Here is a 27,404-nt window from a genome sequence, read left to right as displayed (position 1 = left end):
GACCCGGATGATGGCGGCCGGAGCGGCCCTGGCCATGGCTCTCTGGCTATTACTCCTGCTAGTGGGAGCAGGTGGGGCCGGTCCGCCGCCGATCCAGGACGGCGAGTTCACGTTCCTGCTGCCCGCGGGGCGAAAGCAGTGCTTCTACCAGTCGGCCCCGGCCAACGCGAGCATGGAGACCGAGTACCAGGTAAGAGCGCCCGGGGAGGATATGGAAGGGTGCCCGGGAGGGGCGTGGCCAAGATGATGGGCGTGGTTTGCCGCGGAAAGGGGCGGGACAGTCGGCGCTGTGGAACGGAAGGGGCGGGATCAGCAGTCGAAGGCGGGGCTGGTGTGGTTTGCTGGGCGGGTCACGTGGGAGGGGTTCCCCCAATCCGAGGGGTGCAACCTGGCAAATGGGCGTGGCTAACCCATTGGGGGCACTTTTGGGAGCTGGAGGGCATGGTTGGGATGGGCCATAGAGATGGGCTGGCGCACCCGGAGGCTTGGCACCTCAGTGGGGGCGTGGTCAATTGAAAGACCGCCCACCTGTCAAATCAATAGAAGGTGGGGTCAGTCCTGGGGGGCGCGTGTTCGAGTCCTGGTAGGCCCCGTTGGACAGTCTGGGGTCTCAGAGGCTTTTTAGCTTCTCTGTCCAGGCCCCCTGGCCTTGGCCCCAGCCCTGCACCTCTTCTTACCTGCCCACCCCACCAGGTGATTGGAGGTGCCGGGCTGGACGTGGACTTCACGCTGGAGAGTCCGCAGGGCGCGCTCCTGGTCAGCGAGTCCCGCAAGGCGGACGGGGTGCACACGTGAGTGGAGTCCGGCTGCCCGCCGGGTGTCGGTTACAGCCCTGCCCCTCCCCAGCCGCCTCGGGTTACCCCCTTCCTCGGCTGGCCCTGCACAAGTCCTGTGCGCTGGCCCGGCGGGGTCACGGCTGTGTCACTCTGTCTGCACAGGGTGGAGCCCACCGAGGCAGGCGACTACAAGCTGTGCTTCGACAACTCCTTCAGCACCATCTCGGAGAAGCTGGTGTTCTTCGAACTCATCTTTGACAGCTTGCAGGACGACGAGGAGGTCGAGGGCTGGGCAGACGCAGTGGAGCCCGAGGAAATGCTGGACGTCAAGATGGAAGACTTCAAGGTGCATCCAGGCTGAACCGGGAGCCCTCACACACCCTCTGGCCTCAGGCAGCACATGGCCCTGTAATGTTACCATTCCCAGGTCCTCCCCATTCTCCGAGGCCCCAGCCTTAAACAGAACAGCCACCAACCCCAGTGGAAGGAACGAGCACATTTCTAGGCACACCCTTGGTTGCATGATTTCCTTTTTTTGGGGGGTGTGTGTGCTCAGGGGTTCCTCCTGGCTCTATGCTCAGAAGTTGCCCCTGGCAGGCTCGGGGACCATATGGGTGCCGGGATTCGAACCACCGTCCTTCTGCATGAAAGGCAAATGCCTTCCTCCATGCTATCTCTCCGGCCCTTCTTTCTGTCTTGTGAGCTAGACATGGCTGTGCTCAGGACTTATTCCTGGCTCAGTGACCACTCCTGGTGGTGCTCAGATGACCAGGTAGGTCACTTGCCTTGCATGTAGCCCATCTTTGTTCATTCCAAGGTACTACACATAGGGTTTCCATGAGCCCAATTAGAAGTGGCCTCTGAGTGCAGAGACAGGAGGAAACCTCTGAGTACCACTGAGTGTGATCCCCTAAAAAACAAGAGCCACAACAGGATGGAGTATGGCTGATCAAGGTCCTGTTCCACAAGTACTGAGCCAGTAGTTCCCAAGCACCACCACCAGGCGAGGTCCCCTCGACCAACAGACCACGTGCTCCAGTTTCTGGCCCATTTGGGGCCCCCCCCACAATTATTTATTAACCACTGGTAAATACACTTGTGGTTTCGTAAACACTGTGGATGAATCCAGGGGAAGGTCAAATCGCTTCATCGCTGAGCTGCAACCCAAGCCCAGGCCTATTGAGGCATTCGGCAATGGGGGTGCCCTTCGGAAGGAAGTGAGGCAGAGCGAGGCCAGTGAACTCTCGCAACATGCGAGATGGAGCACAGAACAGGGAGACATAGGCTAGCAGGGCAATAGCGGATGGTGCTCCTCAGCGCTCCCTACAGGCAGGACTGAGCCGCTGAGCCGCACCTTGTTTTCCCGCAGGAGTCCATGGAGACCATGCGGGCACGGTTGGAGCGAAGCATCCAGATGCTGATGCTGCTTCGGGCCTTCGAGGCGCGTGACCGGAACCTGCAGGAGGGGAACCTGGAGCGCGTCAACTTCTGGTCGGCTGTGAATGTGGGAGTGCTGCTGCTCGTCGGGGTGCTGCAGGTGTGCACGCTCAAGCGCTTCTTCCAGGACAAGCGCCCTGTGCCCACGTAACGCCCCACTGGGGGTCCCTTCTGGACACTTCTCGGGATTGGACATGCTGCCCCTCCCGGGTGTGGCTGGGGGACTCCTGCAGGCTGACACACCCTTTTGGGCAACATGCTTGGGGACACATCTGTGGGGGTCCCAGGCCAGGCCTCATGTTTCTAGAGCCCTCTTGTGGTCAAAGTGCCTTAGCCCCGGCTTTTGGGGTGACCCAACCTGGCCACGGCTGGGTGGGGCCTGCTGCCCCCCACCCAACATAGTTACTGCCACTGCCAAAGCCAAAGGGCACTGTCAGGCTCCTCCTGGAAGGACATACTGCGAAGGGTGCTTGCAGGTCACTTTATTCCAATAGCAAGTGACCCACCCCCCGAATTTCCAAACCCCAGAGTGGGGTAGGGGGCGGCCATATGAGACTGAGGGTCTGGTTAGCCCGAGGCGCCCCTGAGGGAGGGAGGGCGGGCAGTCTGGCCTGGGTATTGGAGTCAATAAATTATGCCAGAAGCCACCCGAGCCTGGTGTGTGGGGTTCAGGGGGCTCTTGGGCTGGGGGGGGGCTCTCCCGCGAAGCTCAGAAGGCAGGCCTGCCGGGCGCCGATGGAGCTGGTCGCCTGGCACGAGAGAAAAACCAGAAACCAAGTTGCATGGGGTACTGCCCAACCAAGGATAGGGCAGGAAGGCAGGTGGGGGTGCTGGGCTGCAGTGCCCTGGTGGGTGGTGGGGACGGAGTAGGGGGTGAGGTTGGGGAGCTCCAAGCAGACAGAAGAGGCCACACAGCCTTCAGAGGAAGCGCCTCCGTTTATTTGAGCCCTTGGGGTACAGAGTGCAGGCACTTATGGGGACTGGCCCAGTAGGGAGCAAGGGAGGGGTCCCCTCAGCTTCCCAGATCAACCCCCTCTGGACACCTGGGAAGGGAGGGGGACAGGGTGGAGGGTGGTCTGGGGGCCAGGACCCCGCAAAGGCACCGGGGCTGAGCTGCGCGTTACTGCGGCCAAGGAAGGCGCAGGTGAGACCTTGATGTGGGGTGCAGACACCCCAGAGCCCAGACACCGGTTTATTAGGGTGTGGCCAGCCTGGGCACCTTGTGTACAACGGTATCTGTGGGTCAGTGCCTCCACCTCCCCATAGTCCCCCCAAAGCATGGCATCCCCCCTCCCGCCTGTCAGTGCTGGGCCCCTCCAGGAAGTGGGGCTGGTCCCAGCGACCCCCCGGCCTAGTCGAGCAGGGATGGCTCGGCCGGACGGATAATGGTGGGCCGGCTGGGCGCGGCAGGGGGCCTCCTGCTGCAAAGAGAAGAGATGGACGGACAGACAGACAGACAGACGGAGGAAGGACAGTGAGGCTGGAAGCAGAGAACCTGTGAAGTCCCACCCGGCCACTTTCCCTGGCCCTGAATCTTGGGGTGTGACCCCCGACCCCCACCCCTTCAGTGACGCACCCCTATGGGCCCGATTCCCGGCCCCCCTTACCTGGGTACTCCGGGGGGGATGCTGGGGGGGATCCGAACTGGGACCTGGGGCAGGGGTGCGAAGGGGTCATTGTTGGCAAAGACCATCCGAGGGCCAGGCCGGGCTGGGATGGGGGGTGCGGAGAAGGCAGCTGCGGCGGCCCCCACTGGCACTGGCGTCAGGGGGGGCCCTGGGGTGGGGCCCCTCACAGCAGGAGGCCGGCCGGGCGGGTGCCCACTGGCCACAGGTCGGCGCTGTGGCGTCGGGCTGTAGAGAAAAGGGGGTGCTGTCACAGGCGAGCCAGGCGGGTGCAGGGACCGAACCCGGGGCTTCGGGGGAACCTTCCCAGATGGTGACCTGTGGGAGCTGGTGCTCTGCAGCCAGGTGTCGTCAACGGGCGGGGGCACGGGCGTGGACACGGTGCTGGTGCTGATGTCCCCGATGATGCCCAGCGCCTCCTTGAGCGCGTGGTACATGCGGAGCATGTCATCCCGCCGCTGCGCCTGCTCAGCTGACTCCTCCATCAGGCTGCCCTGGTCGGCCGACGAGTACAGGTAGGCCAGTAGCTCGTGGTGGATGAAAGCCTTGGTCTGTGGGGCAAGCGAGGGCCGCTCACGTCAGGGCCAGCCCCGGGCCTGCTCGGGGCTGTGTCCCACTCTGGTCCTCACACCCCAGTTCAGGTGCCTTAGGGTCACGCACGCTGTTGATCATGAGGTGCATGATGGTCTTGGGCATGAGGTCACGGATGGACTTGTTGATGATGGCCACGTACGAGTCCACCAGGTTCCGGATGGTCTCCACCTGCCGCTCCAGCTGTGGGTCCATGGAGAAGGTGTTCTCCTGCACCCCATCTTCGTTCTCCGCCTGGGGGTGGGGGGTAGAAAGTGTGAGTGGGGTGTGGGGGAGAAATCGCTCACAGGTTCAGCCCCTGTAGGCAGCAGTGACCCTGAGCACTGTCTTGTTGTCCTGGGGTCGAACCCCAGACAACTTTGCCCTTGTTTGTTTGAGGGCCACGGGATCAGGGAGCTGGTCTAGCTTGGCCCTGGTGTGGATTCTGGCCCAGTCCTGTGGGACCTCCAATAATCACTTCTGAGAGGCCAGAAGGATAGCACAGCAGGTATGGCATTTGCCTTGCATGCAGCCAACCTGTGTTTGATCACTGGCATCCCATAAGATCCCCTGAGCCTGATGGGAAGGGTTTCTGAGTACAGCCAGGAGTAACCGAGCTGCCAAAAAAAGCAAAAGAATTTGCTTCTGAGCAGACTCAGGAGTTAAGGCCTTCTCAGTTCTACACAACCAGGGGCCAGTGACTGTCCCATCATTCTGCTTCCAGAGTAGCTAGAGAAACGGAAACTTTAAGCAGGAGCTGAGTGAGCCCCAGTGCAGAGGCTCCAGCCTGGCACACGGGAAACGTAGGTTTAAGCCCCGAAGCCAGAAAGAAAAACAGCCTAACCGGAGGAGAGCACAGAGAGGAGGGTGTTTGCCTTGCCCGCTGAGACCCAGATTCGATCCCAGCATTCCATAGAGTCCCCTTGGAGTGATTCCTGAGCGCAAAGCCAGGAGTAACCCCGAATACTGCTGGGAGTGGCCCTAAAACCACCACCAAAATGCGAAGACTGACGAAGAGGTCATGCTTAGGTCTCACAACAACTGCTGTTGCAAAACTTTCTAGACTCTGAGAACCACCCCCTGACCCCGCCTCGTTCCCATCTCAGTCAGTCCAAGAAGGCAGCAGCTGCAGGGCTGTGGGGCATCACCTGGTCCTTTTCGGGATACACGCCAGCACGGAGGAAGGAGGCCTTCCAGCTGTCGACGTCCTCCTGCGAGTCGCAGGCCAGCTCGATCTGCCGCAGGTCCTTGTACACATTTCTGTGGAGCAGAATATGGAGGCACCGGGCACAGATGTAGGGACCCCCCCCCACCCCGAACCTCCTCAGCTATGCTACACAGTTCCGGCACACTCCTGGACCAGTTGCAAGTTCCTCCCTGCCCTCCTCCGTGTTGGGGGGCCTCAGTGAAGTGGGTATACAACACGGAGCCTAGTCCAGTGACTGTGACTCCCGCTAAGTGAGATTCCTGGGGGGTGTGGGGGGCCGGGTCCTAGAAGGTGCGAGGGCTTGGAGCTAGCTGTGTGGACAGACCCATGGGGTCCCCTCGCTGCCTGCCGACCCCATGCTGCCCTGGCTACCTCTGCTCGGTGTTGAAGATGGCGAAGACGTGTTTGTTGGACATGAAGCCCTTCTCCACATCCCGGATCTTCAGGTTGTCCAGTGCCAGCATGTACTTCTTCTCCTTCTCCTGGGAATGCAGAGTGTGGGGTGCAGGTCAGACAAGCTGGGACCCACCCAGGACTCCCCGGCCTGGCCTGGTACTGATGCCAAGAACCGGCATCTCCTCTCCCTGCCTCATTGGCACAGGATGGGGCCCAGTCGGGTGAGATGCCCAAGCCAGTCTGGGTGGCCTTGGCACCACTGAGGCTGCTCTCTAGGGAGGGAAACTGAGGCATGGAGGGCCACTCACAGATACCAAAGGGCCAGGCCATTTGGGAAGTGGTGATGGGCCCTCAGACAAATGAGGAAGAGGGGGGCTGCCCCCCAGTACAGGAGAAGGAGTTGGGGGACCTAGAGGCAGGAATGGCCAGTCCAGGACTGAGTTCCATCGGGGTCGTGCCAGACGTCACATCTGGGATCATTTACTGCGGTTCTGCCTGCCTAGCAGATAACACGCAATGGGGTGCATACAGCCACCCCCCTCCAATGTGCCCCAGCGACCAGGCCGGCCCTGCCCCTTCTGCCTTTCGCTAGATGCAAACAGGCTGGGTTGGATGAGCGGCGCCCCCACAGATCCCTTCCCACGGGCAGCTTTTTGGAATTAAGTCATGGACGCCTCTGAGCTTCACTCACAGGGTGCTGGCCTGCTGGGGACCACACGGACGGGGGGTGTGTGTGCAATGGGGGATGCTTTGTGGATGAGGGGTGAGTGGACGAGGGTGAGGGGTGCTGCCCCAAGACATGCCCCGCCTGCAGGCCTCACCTCCTCGTCCTTGTACCAGGACAGTGACTCGGCCGTGAGCACGAACCAGTACTCCTTGGAGCCGCCCTTCATGAGGCTGATGTTGTTGATGGTCAGCCAGCCCCTCCGGATCACCTGGGGGAAGGCAGGGGTGCTGAGTGGGGGCCGGCTTCCTAATGGCTCCCAGCAAGGCAGGAAGCAGCCCAGGGCCAAGCACTTCCTGCAGGAAGTGGCAGGGGGTGCCAGGGGCGGGCATGGGTGCGAGGGAAGGTGAGTCGGGGGAGTGGCCAGGGCAGGCGTTGGGAGGGTGGCAGAAGGGGACGCAGGGCACCATGTTCCTCAGATTTGGGGGTGTGGAACCTGGGCACTGCCGCCCTCACACAGCAGCCAAGCACCCCAACCCTGGGAGTGTCCCACCAGGTGACTCCCATCTGCACTGGGCTTTGGGGTGAGGCAGCAATAGACCAGGCCAAGCAAGGGAGCACAGGCCATTCTGAGGGGCCATGGAACCTCCTCCCTCAGCCTCCCACAGGCTATTGTCACAGGGCCACCACTCTGTCCCCTCATTGCCTCTGTGGCCAGTGAACTCCCACGGACCCCAAAAGGGGAATACTGGGGAGGCCACCTAAATAGAGGGACAGGGTGACCTGGGGCCCCCAGATACTGGGGGTTTAGGATGAGACAGGAGTGAGGCCCCTCCCCTGCGGACCCCCCAATGCCCCCAGAGAGCAGGAAGGAGGGGCTGGGGGCTCTCTGGTTAGTAGCAGCTGGGACTAGAGTGGGTGGGGGTATCTCCCAACCAGAGCCATAGGCTGAGCAGGAGCTCTGGTATGGTAGAATTGAAGGCAGAAGCAGAGGTGGCTGAGTCGGAGTTCCACTGTCCCCAAGTCCTGGGGCACAGCACCCAATGTGGAGTGCTGGGCTTCATTCTGGGGGACTTGAAGCATCAAGTAACCCACCTGGGTTATAGTTGGATGCTCCAGCTCTGGGGGCTCATGGGGACAGCGGGGACAACCCCCCTTTTCTGTATCTTCTGGCTCTGCCTCAGAGTGGGCTGTGCCAGGCCCCAGTGGTGGGCAGTGGGGAATATCAGGAGAGTTTGGGGTTGCCCCCTGGCAGTGTAAAGCTTACAAGGGGCTCAGCTCACTATTCCCAGCCTCTGGCTGCTACAAGGAAGAACACCTAGCATCAGGTGGGGGGACAGGGGTGCCTGTCATGGGCACTGCCCAGACGTCTACTGGAAAGAATGTGGGCTGGGCCATCAGGAAAGAGCTACAAGGTCCCTGGGGGGCAGGAGACCACTGTGATGTGCTGGCCAGGTTGGGGAGGCAGAGGTAAGTCCCCTCAGCACCCCACAGAAAGCGGGGGAAGGCTGGGGAATGGCAGACACCGAGCAGGGTGTGGCGCTGACCCAGGAGAGCAGCCAGAAGGACAGATTGGCTAGTGATGTCTGCCCCAGGCACAACATCTGTGACTGATTAGTCAAGTCACAGATGGGCACAGGGGCAGAGCAGGACCCTCAGGGCACAGAAAAGTGAAGTGTGGGGAGATCAGGGTTTGCCACCAGGACACCAGGCATGGCGGGTCAGCATGGGTGTAAGCCCCATAGGGTCCAGACAGGAATGGGGGTGGGGATCAGCGGCACATCTGAGCTCCAAGCTGCGAGGGGAAGGGGCAGGAGGTTGGGGGGGGGTCTCACCAGAACTAGACTATGGGGGGGTGTCACCTACCAGCTAAGTGATACTTACCAAGATCTCCCCCTTTGAAAAAGCAAAGTTAGGGTTGGGAATGAATGACAGAAGGGGGGGAGGGGCGAGGAGAGAGGAAGCAGAGAGCGAGGGGAGAACAGGAGAGGAGAGGAGAGCAGGGGGGAAAAACAGCAAAAGAAAAAAATTACATGCTATTAATTATATTCATGGTGTTAATATTTACTTCATTATCATGTCACAAAACAAACAAAAAATGCAACGTCTTTCAGATTACCGTCAGCAAGCGCAAAATGAATCATGCAAGTGGTTATACCCTCTTTCCAGAAGGTTCTACAGCCGTGCAAGACACACAGCAGGGCCCCCCCGCCCATCCCAAATAAAGAGAAGCGAGGAGAGGTGATGGGCAGAGACGGGGCACGGATGACCCTGCTTTTCTCAAATAATAGTAATAATAATAATAATAATAATAATAATAATAATAATAATAACGGAAGTGAAAAGGTACCCAAGTCTAGAAGGTTCCGAGGTGGTTTGGAAGGTCACAGGGGATCGGTGGTGGTGGTGGGGGCTCTGGCGGGGCACGTCAGGGAAGAGAACCTCAACTCGGAGGGGCTCAAAAAAGTCTCAGGCTCCCCCCAGCCCCACTGGCTTGTCAGCCCCCCAAAGGGGAATGGGCCCCGCCAGAGGGTCAAGTTCTAGCTAGGGACACGGGAAAGCAGGCAGGACCCCTGGGGTGGGGCTTGGCCCAAGGACCCCCGGCTTTGGCAGGAGACCCTGGATCTGAGCCCTAAGCCTGAGAAGCCCACAGAACGTGGGGGACTGAGGTCTGGACAGGGGCGGGTCCCGTTGGGGGTGGCAAGTACCTGGTTGGGCACAGCCCGCTTCTTGTTGAGCTGCGTGCTCCTCTGTTGGGCACTGCAACAAACACAGGAGAATCACGGGGTGGCCCGGCATCCAGTGGGGCTCACTCTCCAGGCAGGGAGGCAGGAGTGAGCGGTCTCAGGCAGAAGTGACAGAAAACCCTCCCCACGCACCCCACAACACACACACACACACACACACAGCACAGCCCAAGAACACGAGTGGATGCGAAGGAAGGATCTGGACGCGATCCCCCTGTGCTCCCAGAGTCTGTGCCCTCTGGTGGGGGCCTCGGAATAGGACTGGAGGGCTGCCTGCCGAGACCCCCAGGACTGCTCCATCCACCTGCCCACGACACGCAGCTGAGCCACCTCCCTTGGGTCCTGAGTTCGTCACCTGGCTCTGCCTGGAGCCTGGAGAGCCACGAAGCAGCCAAGCACTGGGGGAGGCAAAGCTGGCCAAACCCCACACGTTCATGTGTGTGCACATGCTGCATGCTCAATCATACATGCGGGAACATGCATGCAGATCCACCCACTCACATGCACTCAGTTACGCACACACACTCCACACTCTCAAAGTCAGTCACGCACACAAACACTCAGTCTCGCGCACACATACAGGCAAGGTGACGGCTGGGCGCCAGTGAGGTGTGAGTTGTCTGGGCCCCTCGGCCTGGCCCTACCCTGCTAGGTCCCCCGTCCCCTCCCCAGTATTTCTCATCTGATACCCTCACTGGCTCCCCCCACTCCTGGGTCTCCTGCTTGTCCTCTGGCTGTTGGGATCTGCTCAGACCACACCCCCTCAGTCCCTCACTGCTCCCCTCCTCCGTCACCTTTCCTCTTCTCTTCTCGTAACCTGTCCCCAGCCCAGGCCCCGCGGTGGCACAGCAGTCAATACCCACCCGGTGACCACCTGCTCAGTATAGTAACAGCTGGGAGAGGTGGGAGAGTCCAGAGAAGAGAGGAAAAGAGAGAAAGAGAGAGAAGGAACTGTGGGTGCAGGTGAGAGCAGACAGCAGTGGGTTCCCTTAGGAGCTTCAGGTCTGGCCCTCACCCACCTTCCATCTCTCAGCACCCACCCACCATCTATGTCTGCCCATCCTTGCCCACACTCATTCTTCCACCCTTCCATCCACCACGCATCCACCTACCATCCATTCTCCAACCAACCCATCCTCTGTCCACCCACCCACCTAGTCCTTATATCCACTCACCTATCCATCATCTAATCATCCATTCACCCATTCACTCACCAATCCATCCATTCACCCACCCACCCATCCGTTTATCTACCCATTCACTCATCCATCTATCCACCCACCCACTCATCCAACCATCCATCCACCCACCCACCCAACCCTGCATCCATCCTTCATCTATCCTCCAACCCTTCCCTTTTACCCACCCCCTACTATGTCTCCTCTTTATTTTTTAGTTTTTGAATATCACACTAGTGATGTTCAGGGAACTTTACGTGATGCCGGGTATTGAACCTCTTTGGGCGGTGTTCGAGGACAGAGCAAAGCCTGTCTCAGCCTGCCCCCCCCCAGGTCCCCCCTACAAGCCCTGCACTCCCGGAGGGCTGGGTATGTTTACGGGTGGGGGGCTCACACATAAGTGCTGCCAGGAAGGCAGCACACGGCCACCAAGATTCCCGCTAGCGACGGTTCTGGCTGTTCTTGGGGTCCGTGCCCTCCCCTAGACCCTTGACCCTGGCCCCCGACTTCACTGCCCCTGGAAGTACATACTTGGCGAATCCAATGAAGTCTTCGTGGTTGGTGTTGATATACGATTGCTCGATGTCGATGAGAAGTAGAATCTGGGGGGGTAATTCAGGGGGTCACTGGTGGGTGGGGTTGAGGGGCCCAGGCATACACGCCACCCACACCCGCCCTCAAGGGTTGCTGCGTCCCCAGACCCCCTAGGGTCCTGCAGGGTCGTAGGAGGGGCCGGTGCCTGCTTCCCCATCAGTGTCCCCAAGAAGACAACACAGCTGTGTTTCAGCAGGCATGCTGGGACAGTGAGAGGCCTGGCCTGGCTCATGGGGGGAGTCCCAGGCTTACTCCTGAGCACCGTGAGAACAAAAGCGAAACCCCCAAAAAAAAAAATGAAATACGCACACACACAAAGGGGCCAGTGCGACAGCACAGTGGGGAGGGTGCTGGCCTTGCATGCGGCTGACCCGGGTTTGATCCCCGGCTTCCCACAGGGTGCCCCGTGCCTGCCAGGAGTGACCCCAGAGCACAGAGCCAGGAGGAACCCCTGAGCACTGCTGGGTGTAGCCCCACCTCCCATCACAACAAAAATAAACAAACAAAAAAAAATCTGGGCCAGCCAGAGACAAGCATACAGGGGGCGCATCTCCAAACTCGAACCTCATGGGCCCTGGAGATGGGGGGGGGGGAGGATGCGTGCTGCGTGCAAGGACACCGACAGCACAGAGGTTTTGGATGGCGGGGAGGGAGGAAGCAGCGTGCCCAGGGTCGCTCCAGAGGCAGATGCACTCCAGGTCTCCATCTGGCCACCTCCAGGGCACAGGGAACCCCTCGCGCAGGATCGCACAGCCAAGGACCCCCCTCCAGGTGGGCCCAGGCTCAGAGGACAGGACCGGGGCATGGACAGGGGCAGGCCAGCGGGAGAGGGACGCGAGCGAGCCATCCATACCTGGTCCTTGGTTCTCCCCTCCCGCTCCCGGATGTAGGTGGTGACGATGCGCTCAGTCTCCTCTCGCAACCGGGGGTAGGAGCTGAGCTGGGGAGAGCGGAGGGAGGGGGCGTTGGCGGGGCCCAGGGCCGGGGTTGTGAGGAGCGGGCGGCATGCAGCGGGCAGAGAGCGTGGGGGGCGCAGGCAGGGCAGGAAGGCCCGAAAGGAGCAGCAGAGGCTGAGCGGGGCAGCAGTGAGCGAGCGTGGGGGCCCTGTGTGCACGGGGGAAACCCCCTTTCCTCCCTCCCTGCCGGCTGGGGCAGTGTCAACCTTATGGCACTGTGGGGTGCGAGGCTGTGGGGTCTGGGGTGCTCCCTGGAAGGGCCCAGGGTGGGTCTTCGCTGCTGCAGTTCCCAGACCAGACTCAAGGGGGAGCCCGCGGGCCGCGCAATTGACATGAAACGCGCAATTGACTTGAAACTGACAGACTGGCATGAAACTGACAAGTGGGGGGGCTTGTTGCCCCTATTCTGCACCAGTCCACAATGCCACTGCCCTGTCATCTGTCTATCCCTGCCAGTTCCCCAACCAGCAATCCAGCCCGAGAAGCAGGTTATGGGGGGCGGCGGGCTCGGCCAGGTTGGCGGTTCTGGGTGAAGACAGACAGGGGTCCAAGGCAGGGGGGAGCTGGGGAGGTGGCGGTGTGGGGGGAGGCACGAGGCGGGCCTGCTGTTACCTTCTCGGCACACCTTTTAATGACCGTGGCCAGCTCTGAGACTACCAGGTCAACACACTTCAGACTCGGCTCTTTGAGCTTTACGATCTGTTTTTTCACAATAGCTTCAAAGGCCATGTCGGGGGTGAAGAGCCCCGTCCTGGTCATGCGCAGGGCAGGCGGGATGAGGCGGAAAGACCCCAGGGGGACAGTGCAGGCCACACAGGCAGGCGGAAGAGACAGACAGAGAGAGAAAAGACAAGAGAGAGAAGAGGAGAATCCGCTGGTTAGTGGCATGCACAGAAGAGCAATCTCCGCATTTGCCCCGAAGCTACTTCGGAAGGAGGCAGCCTAGGGAGAGGATGTGAAGGGAACAGGCCAATAACACCGCCCTCCCACCATGACACCCCCACGTGCTCAGAGGCTGCAGAAGCCTGGAGTGGACACATCTGGAGTCACGAGTGTCTTCACCATGTCTGGGCAGATCAATCCCTCAAGTTTTTTTTTAATTTAAACATTTTGGGCTGCCTCCAGTGATGCTCAAGGCTGATCCTGGCTCAGCACTCAAGTGGGGCTTGGGGGGGACCATATGGGATGCCAAGGATTGTACCCAGATCAACCGTGTTAAGGCAAGCGCCCTCCCCACTAAACTATCTCTCTTGTCTGGTCCTCATTTGTTTTGGGGGCCACACACACAGCAACAGTACTTGGGGGACCATGTGGTGTGGGGGAACCAAATCCAGGTTTTCACCTGCAATGCGTGCAGTTCTAGCTGGAACCCTGGTCCAACCTCCCCCGCCCCTCAAAAACACCTCCCCTATGTAACTTTCATATTCGGGCAAAGAAGCTTAAGAAGCAAATGAGGGCTTTGCAGACAGCCAGAGGGGCTGAGTGGAAACGCCCCCCCATACCACCAGCACTTGCACCAGGGGCCATGCAAGCACCACAGACAGCTGCTGGGCCCCAGCGCTGGACCAGGGACAGTCGGGGCAGTCCAGTAGCTCTAGAACAGCATGACGTAGGCCAGAGCGGCCCCTGAATTTTGGGAGCTCCAGAAACGGCCAGCTCAGGACAAGCTTCAGAGCCAGCAGCGGCCGAGGTGCTAGGGGTCCAGCAGCTGATTTAGGGTCCCATTCTGCCTCCCGGAAAGGTAAAGCCAAGCGACAGCACACAGAGCCGGAGTCCAGACACATGCTCAGCCGGGATCGAGGCACCTGGGGGAGCTGGAGCCTGCCTGGCTGTGAGTCCCGGCCTCTGAGATAAAGTGTGGCGCACGCATGAGCGCAGCACAGAGGCAATCGGGGACACGCACAGTGATGTGCAGGCCGCAGCCACCTTCTCCAGGGTCCGATGCCGGTCCCCCTGCAGCCAGTGGGGCGGGGCAGGGTGCCGTCGGGGGCGCTACCTTACTGGTGCACTGCCTAACTGTACTGATTAGCTCCTGGATAACCAGGTCCACGCATTTCAGACACGGCTCCTTCAGCTTCACCACCTGCTTTTTCACGATCGCCTCGAACGCCATGTCCGGGGTGAAGAGCCCCGTCCTGGCGCAGGTCAGAGAGAAACAGACGCTGTCAGCAACTGGGACCCCATGGTCCGTGGCCAGGAGACCCCAGGGACACCTAAGTACCTCCCGGCCTAGCAGGCAGAGACTGCTAGTAGGACCAGTTGACCTGCAGATCCCCGGGACATCAACCTCCAGACATGTGCCATGGCCGGGCCTCCCCCCAAGACATCACAGTCGGGGCCTCGGGACTTGCCTGACGCCGTGGATGTTCTTGATGGCGTAGCTGATCTCCCGTCGCAGGTCCTTTTCATCAAACTCCATCTAGAGACAAGGGAATCAAGATGGGAGGGGCCGCAGGGCTGGGGGCCCACAGAGACCCAAGGACACCTCCCCACCATCAGAACTGAGCTTGGGGCTCATTTGGGGCTGCTGGGAGGTAGAAGTCACTCAGGCCCACAGCTCGTATGGTTCAAATTTCATTCTACTCTATTTATTTTTGAGTCACACCTGGCAGTGCTCAGGGGTTACTCCTGGCTCTACGCTCAGAAATCGCTCCTGGCAGGCTCGGGGAAACATATGGGATGCCAGGATTTTAACCACCATCCTTCTGCATGCAAGGCAAACCATTTTACCTCCATGCTATCTCTCCGGCCCCTCTCCTGGAGGCATCTCCCTGCATTTTTAAAACATTTTATTTTTTTATATTTTTGGTTTTTGGGTCACACCTGGTAACACTCAGGGGTTACTCCTGGCTTGGGGGACCATATGGGACAGTGGGGTTCGAACTATGGTTCCTCCTAGGTCAGCCACGTGCAAGGCAAATGCCCTACCGCTATGCTATCTCTCCGAGCCCTTCTGAAAGTTTTTAAAACTTTTTTTTGGAGGGGTGGCGGTGGCAAGTGTTCAGGAGTTACTATTGGTAGGCTCAGAAGACCAGAGACCGAACCCAGGATGGCTACACACAAGGTGGCATCATCTCTCCCTGCTGGGATGCACATGGGGGGGGAAATTCCCCTCACACACGCGTGGGGTGGCCTGAATTTTTCTCCCCGGTAGTGGCAGGAACCAGGGACCCGTGGGCTGCGAGTCCTGACAGCAGTCAGTACCTTCACCAGTTCAAAGGGGAAGCGCTCGTGGAAGATGCGGTTGATGCGGGCACCGCCTGACAATTCCAGCGTATCCACTTGGTCCCCCGAGCCCTCGATCCGCTTCTCAAAGTCCACGCCAAACTGCTGAACCATCCTGCGGGAAGACATCACATGCTTTTCAGTGGCCATGCTCGGGCCAGGGGCTCCCATACTCACTTTCTGGTGCTTTCTGCCCCTGGGCCCCAAGGGGTAACGTCAACTTTCTCCTCTAGGGTTCTGGAGGGTTGAGGATGCATAGGTGTAACTTTGGCTGGGAGGTGGGCTGGAGGACCCCTCCTTAACCTTTGGCTTTTTTTTTTTGGGGGGGGGGCACACCCGGCAGTGATCAGGTATTACTCCTGACTCTGCGCTCAGGGATAACTTCTGGCAGAGCTTGGGGTACCCTATGGGATGCCAGGGTTTGAACCCAGGCCAGCCGTGTGCAAGGCAACATGCTTCCTGTCATGCTCTCGATCTGGTCCCCATGGCTTTTATATTTTCCTGGTCTGCAAATCAGTTGGACTGGTAGGGTCTGCATTACCCTGGACAGTGAGGATCCAGTTGTTTCTAGAACCTTCCATTTCCAGAAGGCTCCAGGATATGCTAGGCTGAACTGTTTCACTGATGCTTATTTCTCCGGGGTCCAAGGCACTCAAACTGGTTCAATATCCCGCTGGGAAAATAGTCCCATGAGCACGAGGCTAGTTGTAGTCTTGGAGCCATGATTTACCCAGATGCTGCCTCCGGAGAGGGGAGACACCCCCAGGTCGAAACTCAGCTGCTCTGCCGAACATGTATGCTATCCACTTCACTGCTCTATTCCTTCCTTCCTTGTTTTTTTTTTTTTTTTTTTTTTTTTTTTTTTTTTTTTTTTTTTTGGTTTTTGGGCCACACCCAGTGACGCTCAGGGGTTACTCCTGGCTATGTGCTCAGAAGTCGCTCCTCGCTTGGGGGACCATATGGGACGCCGGGGGATCGAACTGCGGTCCGTCCTAGGCTAGCGCAGGCAAGGCAGGCACCTTACCTCTAGCGCCACCGCCCGGCCCCCTCCTTCCTTGTTTTTTTGTTTTGTTTAGTTTTTGTTTTTGGGCCTACCTGGTGATGCTCAGGGTTTATTCCTAAGGCTATGCACTCAGAAATCGCTCCTGGCTTGGAGGACCATACAGGACGCCAGGGGATCAAAGTGTGGTCTGTCCTAGGTTAGAGCGTGCAAGGCAAATGCCCTACTGCTTGCGCCATCGCTCCGGCCCCTATTCCTTCCTTTTACTGGGGGGTTGGGAGGGACTCCTTAGCGCTGCTCAGGGACCGTGGGAGGCATAACTCCCAGTAACATTCAGCCCAGCAGGCCTGACAGACAGCTCGATGCTCTGGTTTGTGATGCTGAGGAGGTGGGAGAATTGTCAGGGGTGCTGGGGACCGAGTCCCCCACAGCCAGCTGCCCCAGCCCTAACTTGGGGGCCGTCGCTTCTCAGCATGGCCACCAGATGGTGCCATGAGCAGCTAAGCTTGGCTGGTTCCCTGACAGCCTAGAACCCTCCAGGGCTCTGCCTGGGGCAAAAGGCCATTTCCTCCTCCTCCTCCTCCTCCCCCTGCCCAGAGGACTCTGGGGTCACTGGCTGCACCTGCTCCCTTCTCTATGATCCCCTTTCTGCATTCCCCAGGTTCTTCTCGGCCCATTTCCTGTCCTGGCCCCACTGTCCCTCTGCTGGGTCCAGGCAGAAGGGCCAGGTCAGGGCTGTGCCCGGATTAGGGCAGGGAATAAACGGGAAGGAAGGAGGCTCAGGCCCGATGCGGGCCCGTGGGGGATACCCTGGGGAGCCGGGGCACGCACTGCAGCAGGGCTTTGGTCTTGCGCGTGGGGTCGTCGGGCCGGAAGTTTTTGTATTCCTCCACTTCCTTCTCCAGCGACAGCAGCTGGCTCTGCAGTTTGCTGCGCAGAGTGGGTAGCGACTCCCGGATGTGGTTGGTGAGTTGCTGCCGAGGGGGAAAGGCCAGAAGTCAAGGACAGTGTGGGCACACTCACTCACTCACTCTACACACACCTAGGAGACAGATGTTTTGATTCCACTGGCTGCAATGCCCACAGCTGCAGCAGCCCTGGGAAGCTACCCCGGTCCATCCATTCAGCAGGTTGTGAGTGGATGTGTGTGTGAGGAGTCATGGGCTGATGGACAGGCATTAAGGCACAGGCACACGCAGTGTTTGGCAGAGCACCCCGACTCATCTCTGCATCCTTGACCCTCCCTCCCAGCACCAATTCTCTCTAGGGGGCATTGGAAAGGGTTGAGGGGGGAAATCACAGCTCTGGGAAGCATCAGAAAATGAAGCCAGGCCCCCAGGGGGCTTAGAAGAACCCCAGCACCTGCCACGAAGTTTTACTTCCTCCCCCTGCTGCACCAGGAGGGTGGCAGGAACCCAGGCAATGCGAGGGGCTGGGCCACCAGGAGGCCCCATTGGGCAGCACTTCCGGTTCTGAGGTGGCCCAGGGCCAGGAAGCCAAGACCTTCCAGGGTGCTCAAGTGCTCCCAGGCCCAGAAGATGCCGAGAGGATACAGTGGGGAGGGTGCTTGCCTTGTCCATCCCCAGCATCCCACAGGGTCTCCCCGAGTACCGCCAGAAGCAATCCCTGAATAGAGCCAGGAGTCAGCTCTGAGTACTGCTGGGTGTGGCCCGAAACCCCAAAATAAACAAAACAAAAAAGATGCCACGGATAATGCTGCGCTGGGGAGAGAAAACACAGGGTCAGTAGCAGGGCCGTGAGCTGGTCGCCCCTGGAGCACTGCTGGGGGTCAGCAAGGAGCCACGGGGTCCAGAGCTCCTTCTCCACACACAGACTCTGGCAGGGCGGGGTGGGACATGAGCCTGGCATGCAACCACGCCCCAAATTCAACCCCCTGCTGGAATGGCACGGGTGACACGCAGGTTTCGAAAGACCCGGAATGGCTATTAGGAAAAACACAGAGACCTGGAGGAATAGGTGTGTCCTCTGGCAGGTAATGAAAGGGGCAGATGTGTAATTGGGGTGCCGGGACTCAGGGAGAGCTGGGCTGTGGACGCTGCAGGGTTCAGTCTAAAGTCCTCCTTGCTCAGGCTAAAGTCAGGCACCAGCCCGCTGGGCTCTGAGCCAAGTGCTGGTTTCCCGGGTGACACGCCGCCTGGCCCTGCAGGAATGCCACGGGGCAGGCGCAAAGGGCACAAGTGTGGGCTGGGCTCAGCAACATGCTGGTACACCACTATGTGCCTGGCACGCATAAGGTCTAAAGCTGCATCCCTCACGCCTCCCAAAACAGCACGAGCACCCCCTTAACAAACACCCACACCTCGCCAGGCCCCTAGCCTACGCTGTTCTGCTAAAACGCTGTGGTCCTTTCTCTCTCAGACAGACCTGCAGCACAGGGACCTCCACCCCACTCTTCGTACCTGATTCAGTGTCTTCTGCAGGTGCGGGGTGCCCATACGGTCTGCCATGTGCCGGTAGGCAGGGTGCGAGAGGAAGAACTTCCGCTCAGCAGCAAGAGCGGCACGAATGTCCTTCCGTCCCTCAATGTCCTTCTGGCTGCGGTTCACCACCCCAATATAGCCTGCGGGGAGCAGCGCAAGGCTGGTGGGTGCCGGGGACACAGCCCTAGACCCCCAAGACACATGCTCGCACAAAACAATGAGAAGCAGCAGCGGTTAAAGAGACCCCAGGACCAGGGAGGGGGATGGCACAAGCGGGGATCAGGGGCAGTAACAGGGGAACAGTAACAGGGGAACCAGCCAGCCAGCAACTGGGGGCCAAATCTCCAAGGCTGGGTAATGGCGAAGGCACTGCCCAACTGCCCAGCAGAGTCAAACTCGGGGCTCACACATGTCCTAGCCTGACATCCCTCACTTGGGCAGGACTCAGAGACCACTGGGAGGGAGGATTGATTTTGTTTCAAAATTTTTGGCTTTGAAAACACACTCAGTGGTGCTCAGGACTGACTCCTGGCTCTGCGCTCAGGGATCACTCCCCCTAGGCTCAGGGTTTGAACTTGAGTAGCACCCTCCCATCTGTAGTATGGCCCACGACCCCACAGAAGTTTCTTAGAGGACTGAATCCGGAACCAAACACACAACTGCTCAGGGATTCCTCCCGGCAGGCTCGGGGGACCATATGGGATGCCGGGAATTAAACTGGAGTCTATCCAAGTTTGGCTGTGTGCAAGGTAAACGCCCTGCTGCTGTGCTATCACGCTGGACCATCCCTGGCTCAATTTCTTTTTCTTTTCCTTTCCTTCCCTTCCTTCCTTCCTTCTTCTTCTTCTTTTTTTTTTTTTTTTTTTGCTTTTTTGGGCCACAACCGGTGATGCTTAGGGGTTACTTCCGGCTATGTGCTCAGAAATTGCCCCTGGCTTGGGGGACCATATTCCCGGGATGCTGAGGGATCGAACCGCAGTCCCTCCTAGGTTAGCACATGCAAGGCAAACGGCCTACTGCTTGTGCCACCGCTCTGCACACCCAGCTCAATTTCTAAGTAGTGCCTTCTGTCCTATGGGCTCATTATGCAGCCTGTCATGCACAACCACAACACAAACTGAACCGTGTGGCTGAGGCCTCTGCTGGGTCAGCGCACAGGCCGAGGGAACAGTATTGATGTGACCCTGTAAAACCTCCTTTGGTTTCTGGACCACACACCTGGTGATGTTCTTTTTTTTGGTTTTTGGGCCACACCCGGCGGTGCTCAGGGGTTACTCCTGGCTGTCTGCTCAGAAATAGCTCCTGGCAGGCACGGGGGACCATATGGGACACCGGGATTCGAACCAACCACCTTTGGTCCTGGATCGGCTGCTTGCAAGGCAAACGCCGCTGAGCTATCTCTCCGGGCCCCTGGTGATGTTCTTGAAATGCTCCTGGCTGGTCCTCGGGGGACCATATGGGGTGTTGGGATCAAACCCAGATTGTCCAGGTGCCAAGGCAAATGCCCTCCCCGCTGTCCTATCACTTGGGCACTCCATGTGGATTTTAATAGCTGGGCTGTGGGATTGGGGGCCTGTGCTCCAGCCTTGTTCAACAAGTGACAAGGTTCATCATCTTCAGTGCTTTGGGGGATCTAGGCGGTAGTTTTCAGAGCCTCCTCCCAGACTGTTGGCGGGGCTAACCCTAGGGGGAGCATAAGCGGTGCTGGGGATCCAACCACTCCACCTCAGGCACGCAGAGGCAACACTCAGTCCCACAGCACTGACCAGCTCCAGGATCTCTACTCATTTTTTTTCGTTTGTTTGTTTTTGGGCCACATCCATCAGCGCTCAGGGGTTATTCCCGGCAGGCTCAGGAGATCATATGGGATGCCGGGGATCGAACCATCGTGCAAGACAAATGCCCTACTACTGTGCTACGACTCTAGTCCCTCGCTTTTTAATGCTCATGCGAGCAAGAGTCAGTCCTCTGGGAGACTGGAAGAAAAGCACCCAACAGGAAGGGAGCCTGGCAAAGGGATTCCGGAGGATGCAGAGAGAAAGGGAGAACTTTGACCAGAAAGGTTGCAAGAAGGTAGGTGGGGTGGGGTGAGTCAGGCTGAAGCTAAAAACCTGCCTTGAGGCCCCACCATGAAACGGGCCTGAGCCCCGCCCCCTTGGCATGACCCCCCCACAGACACGCCCCATCGTGGTGGTCACGCCCCCCCAACGCACCTCTTCTCAAAGGCAGCAGTTTATTCTCCAGCACATCCCTGGCATCGGTGCCTTCATCCATGAGGTCCAGCTTGGTGATGACGCCGATGGTCCGCAGGCCTGAGAGAAGCCCGAGGTCAGGGCTCGCCACCAGCCACCCGGGCTCCATTTAACCCCTGTCCCATGCCATCTGCTTGGCTACTCGCTGACCCCACGGCCGAGGAGGGCGCCTGGGCCCGTGGAGGGGCGGCTGCCCGGTCAGTCATGGGCTGAGCCCAGGGGCACTCTCGGGCACAGGGCAGGGGAAGCGAAGGAAACTAGAAGTGGCTCAGAGCAGAGCTGCGTGCTAGCTGCCATCCAAGCCCCCAGCTGTTGGGGGCCATGGGATGTTTCCGGGGCTACCTTTCATGGGGTGCCAGAGTTCCGGCATGGAACTTGGGCCCCCAGCATGCAGCCATGGCACCTGGGGGAATCTGGAAGACAGTGGCCATGCAGAAAGGGGAGGTTTGGGGACGGCTGGAAGCAGGGGCTATGTACCTTGGGGGTCTACCTCCTTGGCCATCTTGAGGGCATCAGAGTTGGCCAGGTCCATGTTGGCAGGGGTGACAGCCAGGATGAGGCTGCTCTCCCGGCCAATGAACTGCAGGATCATGTCCTTGATCTGGTACTCGATGTCCGGGGGCTGGTCCCCCACGGGCACCTTGGTGATGCCCGGGAGGTCGATGAGAGTCAGGTTCAACACTGTGGGGGCGACCAGAGAAGGTGGCTAAGAGTCTGGGAGACCCGGGCACAGCTTGCATAGACATTTTCCAAGTTCAGAGGTTCCTCAAGCCCTGATCCCCTCCCAAGTACAAGGGGTTGGGGTAGATGAGGGATTTTCCCAACCACCCCCATCCCAGGTTGTTTGTCCTTTTTGGGGGGAGGCCACACCCAGCGATGCTCAAGGGTAACTACTCCTGGAGGGCCGGATAACATGGAGGTAGGGTGTTTGCCTTGCATGCAGGACAGTGGTTCAAATCCCGACATCCCATATGGTCCTCCGAGCCTGCCAGGAGTGAACTCTGAGCGTAGAGTCAGGAATAACCCCTGAGCTCTGCCGGGTGACCCAAAAAACCAACCAAACAAACAAACAAAAAAAACCTACTCCTGGGGGTCGGAGAGATAGCATGGTGGTAGTGTTTGCCTTGCATGTAGCCGACCCAGGAGGGACCCAGTTCGATTCCCAGCATCCCATATGGTCCACCAGCCTGCTAGGGGAGACTTCTGCAGGAGTAGCCCCTGAGCACCACTGGGTTTGACCCCAAAATCAACCAATCAATAAATAAAATAAAGTTTTAAAACTATAATCACTCCTAGCAGGGACCAAGGGGAATCACATGGAATGTGGGGATCAAACCAGCGTCGCATTTGAGAGGTCAGCACCCTCCCCGTTAAACTATCAGTCCTTCCCCCAAATCCACCTTTTAATCTACGGTCTCTCCAGAGAACCTCATTCTCCCTGACTCCACGGAACATCCAGGAACAGCTTCTCTCACTCATTCATTCATTCTGGCTCTAAAGCCACACCTGGCTGAGCTCAGAACTGACATACTGCTCAATAATTGTGCCAGCCTCAGGGACACTATGGGGTGCCAGGGATTGAACCAGGGCCAGCCTCTCCACTATCCTGTATCTCCAGCCCGATACCAGCCTTCCAGAAGAAGGAGTAAAGGCCTTGTGGGAAATCCCATCATGGTTTGTCTGTGGTACATGAAACATGGCACCATCTGACCAGGCCCTCGAGGGACAGAACGTGGGGCTGGCAGGGGGCTAGGGCCCCTCTATGGTGTACCACCACTGCCCATTTACAGAGGCAGTGCCAGCTACCTTAAGCCCCAGACCTCCCTACCCCCACCCAGTTCCTGGGGCCAGTCCCAAGGGCCAGGGGTGCGAGACGGGGAGCTTAATGGGCACCTACCGTGAGGCGAGTAGACCCGAAGGTTGATGGGCACCGGTGAGATGCCCTTGTTGGTCCCAGTGACCCTGTCGGTCTCGGCTTCAATCTCTTGTCGCACTTCATCGAAATCTGTAAACTTTTTGGACTTGCAGTGCAAAAACTCGGCATATTCTGGAAGGGGAAGAGAGCAGGAGAGTGATGAAGGGGGCGGGGAGGAAAGGGGCAGAGCTGGGGAGCTGACCCAGGATCAGAGTGGAAATGACTCATGCCCTGGATCTGGGAGACCAGAAATAGATGCATTTGGGCCAGAGCGATATAGAACAAGCCGATAAGGGACGAACACAGCAGACCCCAGTTCAATCCCTGGCATCCACAGGATTCCCTGAACCCTTCCAGGACTGATCCCTAAGCATATAGCCAGGAATCAGTCCTGATTACTGAGAGGTGTGGCCCACGAACAAAACAAGCAGATAATATTCTTCTAGAGCCAGTAGCGCACTTACTTTTGCCCACGGCTGGCCTGGGACCCACCCGGTCTCAAACCCCAGCACCCCCAGCATCCCTGAGTGCAGAGCCAGGAGTTACCCCTGAAACCTAATGGGTGTGGCCCCAAACAAACAAATAAAAAAAAAGCACTGGTGGGAACTGGTTCTGCCTCCTGGGAGTTAAGGGGGCACGGAGACCCCCAGGAGGTCCCTGGGAATGAATGCGTGCAGATGGTCACAGGGGACTGGGAGTTGGGCAGGGGAGTGTATAGGTCACTGGGCAAGGAAACAGGGTTGGCACAGAGCGCCAGGCCTGGCACCAGCCCACCTGCGGAGGGCACAGTGTCCAGCAGCTTTCTTCTCCTGATGCTGGGCATCGCCGTCCTGTTCGCCTGGCGCCAGCAGAGCTCCAAGTAGGCGAGCACAAGAGAAGGGGCCAGACACCCCATGGCCAGCCCTGCACCCCGCCCACACAGCAGCTCAGCTGTCCAAGTCCAGCTGGGCTCCGGGCCCTGCACAGCAGTGCCAAGGAGCCCTTGTCTCAGAAGGGCAGTGGGGGCTCGGGGCCCCTGTGAGGGCGGCCCAGGGTGCCCCATCTGTCAAATCCTCAGTCAGTCCGGCCTCCCCATCAGCTGACCCATTTCCCCAGGACAGTCCTGTCCCAACCCTAGGCAGGGCCAGGCGGAAATGCTCTTCCTGCAGAGGCCCCCCAAAAATGGAACCAGGGAACCACCTGCCAGAAGAGAGGACAGGAAAGGGTCAGGGACAGGATCTCCGCCCCTGCCCCGAGCTGCCTGCCAGCTAGCTGCCTCCTCTAGACAGTCTTCCCAGACTGCTCCTTCTCGACTCTTGGACCAGGCTGGGTCGGGCAGAGTCCAGAGAGTCTGGTTGGGGTGCAGGACTTGGAGGCCAGTCTCGCTCCCTGGCAAAAACCCCAGCTGCATCAACCCTCAGGGCCTACTCCTGGCTCTGCTTTCCGGGATCACTCCTGGTGGGGTTCTGGGAACCCTACAGGGTAAAGGGTGTCAGGAACTGAACTCAGGCCTGGTGCGTACAAGGCAAATAACCTCCCTGCTGTGCTCTCTCCCTAGCCACTGGAAGGGTTTTAGACAATGTTCCAATGGTCAGGAATGTGGCTGGGGGTCGAATACCTGCTTTGCAAGAGTGAGACTATAGACGGGCCACACATCCACACACCCACACATAAAAGAGGATCTTGTAGGTCTCCACAAGTGCCTCAGTGCCCAAGTTCTGACTTCTCCCCATTCCCTCCCTTCATTCTAAAACTCTATTTTTGCAGCTCCTCAGATAGAACCCAGAATTCTGACACGTTCAGCCTCTGGTCCCAGACCCCATCAGTTCCCTAATCTCTATGCTGCAATTGGGGGGGTGAAGGGGAGCCAGCAATGAGTGCAATGTCCCCTACTGTCACTGGCTTCGTCACCCCAGAATTTCAGTTCCTCTCCGGCCACGCTGGGTACTTTGTAGTTTCTATACACCCTTTTACTGCTGGGAAGGAGAGTCCCTGCCCTCCTCCCAGTCCCCAAACACTGTCACAAGCCTCAGTCCTCCCTACGTGCCCTGTCACCCGCCCATGAGCCCTCCTGTTCTCATCCCCCCCCCCCCACACACACATTAGAGGGCACCCTGAGAGTGGCTGGTAGGGGAAGGAAGCAGCCAGCCTGGAGCAGGGCCCAGAACCACCACTGATTGGGGAGAAGGGGGTTGGGGAGTTGAGCCCCTCACCATTTCCCAGCCCTCATCATCTCATGTGCGAGCCAGGCCCCGCCCTTTCTCCCTGAAAACTGCCCTCCCCAAGGCTGGCAGCCAGCGCAGGCAGGGCAAAGGGCCAGGCACGGGAGACGGCAACTTTCAGCCAATGCCCTCGTCTCCACGGCAGCCGAACAGGCTGACTCCTGACTCTGCACTCAGTGATCTCTCCAGGAGGGGCTTGGGGGACCAGATGGGGCGCCAGGGAGAGAACCTGGGGCTGGCCATGTGCGTGACATGCAAGTGCCTGGCCGGGCCATCGGTCCAATGGCTCCAGCCCCAGGCGATGCTATTATTATCTTGGGGCCAGACAGGAAGCGGGCAGCGGCGAAACTTCCTCCCCAGGGGCCTGGGCAGTTGGGGTTACCAGCACCCATCCATCCACTGGGGCAGAAGGGTTCAGTGGCAGGCCTGGTGGCATCTCTTGGGAGTCCTCCAAAGCTCAGATTCCCACCACACCTCCCTTACACACAACCTGCTGGAGGGGAAAGAAACTGGCGGCTGGGCCAAGTTTCAAAGGGGAATGGATTCCTTTACCAGCTGACACCTGCCACTTCCAGGGGGCATCCAGGCAGGCTGATGGGACGCTGGAACCCCGGGGAGGCAGGTCATTGGCTGATCCTTAGCCTAGGACAGGGCAGCATTCAAATGAGCAGGCCTAACACCAATCCCTGGCCGTTATCCACTGGGGCCCATCCAGGCCACACCCCCTCGAGCCATGCCCCATCATTTGCATGAGCCTGAGAATGAAATTCAGCAGAACTGGGGAGGGAGGGAAGTGAGTCTGGACCCCAGGGCTGGCACCAGCTCCAAAGTCAGGCGTTTGTTAGCTGTAAAGAGGGCACACATGGGTCTACAGTGCCACCAGAGCTGAGAGCCCAACACTCAGATGCCTCAGTGCCCCCAGCACTGCCTTCTTCACTCCTAGGTGCTTTCCTCAAGGAACCCCAGGGGCTTCACAAACAGTTGGACGTTGAGAGGAATAACAGAAATAAACGGGGGTCGCTGAGGCAGGGGAGGGAAAGACCCTGATATCTTCTTCCTCTTTCTTCTCTGATACTCTCAAGAAGGGGTCAGGGCGGAACATGTGCCCCGGAGCGAGAAGGCATCAGCTCCAGCTATGGGCGCCCAGCTGGGGGTGGGGATGGGGGGCTACATGCTGTACCTGTTTTTGAGAAGATGAGCTGCAGGATGAGGGGCCTTCTGGTGACGATGCCCGAACCTCGGGGAAGGAAGTCGCTGCGGGAAAGGGAGGAAGAGGACAGGAATCAGCGATGCAGTCACACTGCAGTGGGACAACCTTGGGTGGCACGCCCAGCAATCCTGGTAGGGCCCCCCAGGGTACACGCTCCAGGGACTCTGAGGTCAGCGGGATGGATGGCATTAAAGGTTGGGGACGGGGCACAAGAGATAGGCACAGGGAGATAGTCCAGGATTCAGGAGGTGGCCTTGCAGGTGGCTGGCCCGGATTCAGTCTCTGGCACTGAATGTGACCACCTAAGCACCACCAGGGAGCACCGATGAGCAGGGAGCCAGGGAGTGTCCCTGAACACCGCTGGGCATGCCCCCCCCCCCCATAAATAAATAAAGATCAGAGGCAAACGGTATCTATTCCCTTTGGCCGCCTGGCCTGGGCGGGTGTCACCCCAAAGGCCTCTCCTTGGCAAATATTTGGATAATGTCACCCACGCCCCTTAGGGCTGGGTCCTTTTCCCACACGTCCGTCCATGGCTGCCACAGTGGCAGCAGGGAGGAAACGGAGGGAGAGGAGAGATGAGGCTCCTGCCCAGCCAGCCAGGCTCGCTCCAGAGGCGGGAAACAGGAAGGAGGAGGATTTCAGGGGTGCTGGAGCCCTGCCAGGCAGAACTGGGCTGCGGAGACATTTCCTCACGCCTCGGAATGGGACTTGAGCAACAGCAAGAGATGCGGCATTGCTGTCTCATGTGGAAATAAAACTGATGCTGCCGTAGAGCCTGGGGACAGACTGTCAGGATAGGTCCAAAGTGGCACCTTGCTACGGAAGTCAGTGTTCGGGCACTAGTATGCGGGTCTGCGGCCCCCTGGCTGGATTCCAGGCTGGGACAACACCCCCCCCCCAACAGACCTTTAAGATGGGAATAGGAGGGTCGGAGAAATAGCACAGTGATAGGGCATTTGCTTTGCAAGCGGGTGGCCCAGGACCATCCTCGTCCTTGGTTGGAATCC

At 58.8% G+C, this 27,404-nt stretch overlaps 2 protein-coding genes across 3 annotated transcripts in view; one reads left to right on the top strand and one right to left on the bottom strand.

Moving 5' to 3' along the window:
- Nucleotides 1-2,394, top strand: TMED1 (transmembrane p24 trafficking protein 1). The gene is made up of 4 exons (XM_049788458.1): nt 1-190; nt 694-791; nt 939-1,122; nt 2,146-2,394. The coding sequence occupies exons 1-4, from the start codon at nt 8-10 to the stop codon at nt 2,362-2,364; spliced, it is 684 nt and encodes a 227-aa protein (XP_049644415.1). The 5' UTR covers nt 1-7; the 3' UTR covers nt 2,365-2,394.
- A 736-nt stretch (nt 2,395-3,130) lies between these two features.
- The window catches only part of DNM2 (dynamin 2), a 37,241-nt gene continuing 12,967 nt past the window's right edge, over nt 3,131-27,404 (bottom strand). The window contains exons 2-21 of one of the 2 annotated variants that reach the window (XM_049788460.1): nt 26,365-26,438; nt 22,966-23,115; nt 21,546-21,749; nt 21,030-21,128; nt 18,796-18,956; nt 17,207-17,349; nt 15,355-15,490; nt 14,502-14,569; nt 14,147-14,285; nt 12,048-12,134; nt 11,132-11,202; nt 9,384-9,435; nt 8,560-8,571; nt 6,833-6,946; nt 5,988-6,097; nt 5,557-5,668; nt 4,499-4,663; nt 4,157-4,389; nt 3,821-4,066; nt 3,131-3,634 (exon numbers count right to left, since the gene is read on the bottom strand). In XM_049788460.1, the coding sequence (XP_049644417.1) occupies nt 3,565-3,634; nt 3,821-4,066; nt 4,157-4,389; nt 4,499-4,663; nt 5,557-5,668; nt 5,988-6,097; nt 6,833-6,946; nt 8,560-8,571; nt 9,384-9,435; nt 11,132-11,202; nt 12,048-12,134; nt 14,147-14,285; nt 14,502-14,569; nt 15,355-15,490; nt 17,207-17,349; nt 18,796-18,956; nt 21,030-21,128; nt 21,546-21,749; nt 22,966-23,115; nt 26,365-26,438 (2,446 nt within the window). In that variant the 3' untranslated portion in view covers nt 3,131-3,564. Of the gene's footprint in view, nt 3,635-3,820; nt 4,067-4,156; nt 4,390-4,498; nt 4,664-5,556; nt 5,669-5,987; nt 6,098-6,832; nt 6,947-8,559; nt 8,572-9,383; nt 9,436-11,131; nt 11,203-12,047; nt 12,135-12,762; nt 12,902-14,146; nt 14,286-14,501; nt 14,570-15,354; nt 15,491-17,206; nt 17,350-18,795; nt 18,957-21,029; nt 21,129-21,545; nt 21,750-22,965; nt 23,116-26,364; nt 26,439-27,404 lie in introns of both variants that reach the window. The other variant, XM_049788461.1, reaches the window with a different exon arrangement.

The sequence above is a fragment of the Suncus etruscus genome, chromosome 15 (genome assembly GCF_024139225.1).
Source record: "Suncus etruscus isolate mSunEtr1 chromosome 15, mSunEtr1.pri.cur, whole genome shotgun sequence".
Lineage (NCBI taxonomy): Eukaryota > Metazoa > Chordata > Mammalia > Eulipotyphla > Soricidae > Suncus > Suncus etruscus.
This window is presented reverse-complemented; position numbering and strand designations above follow the sequence as displayed.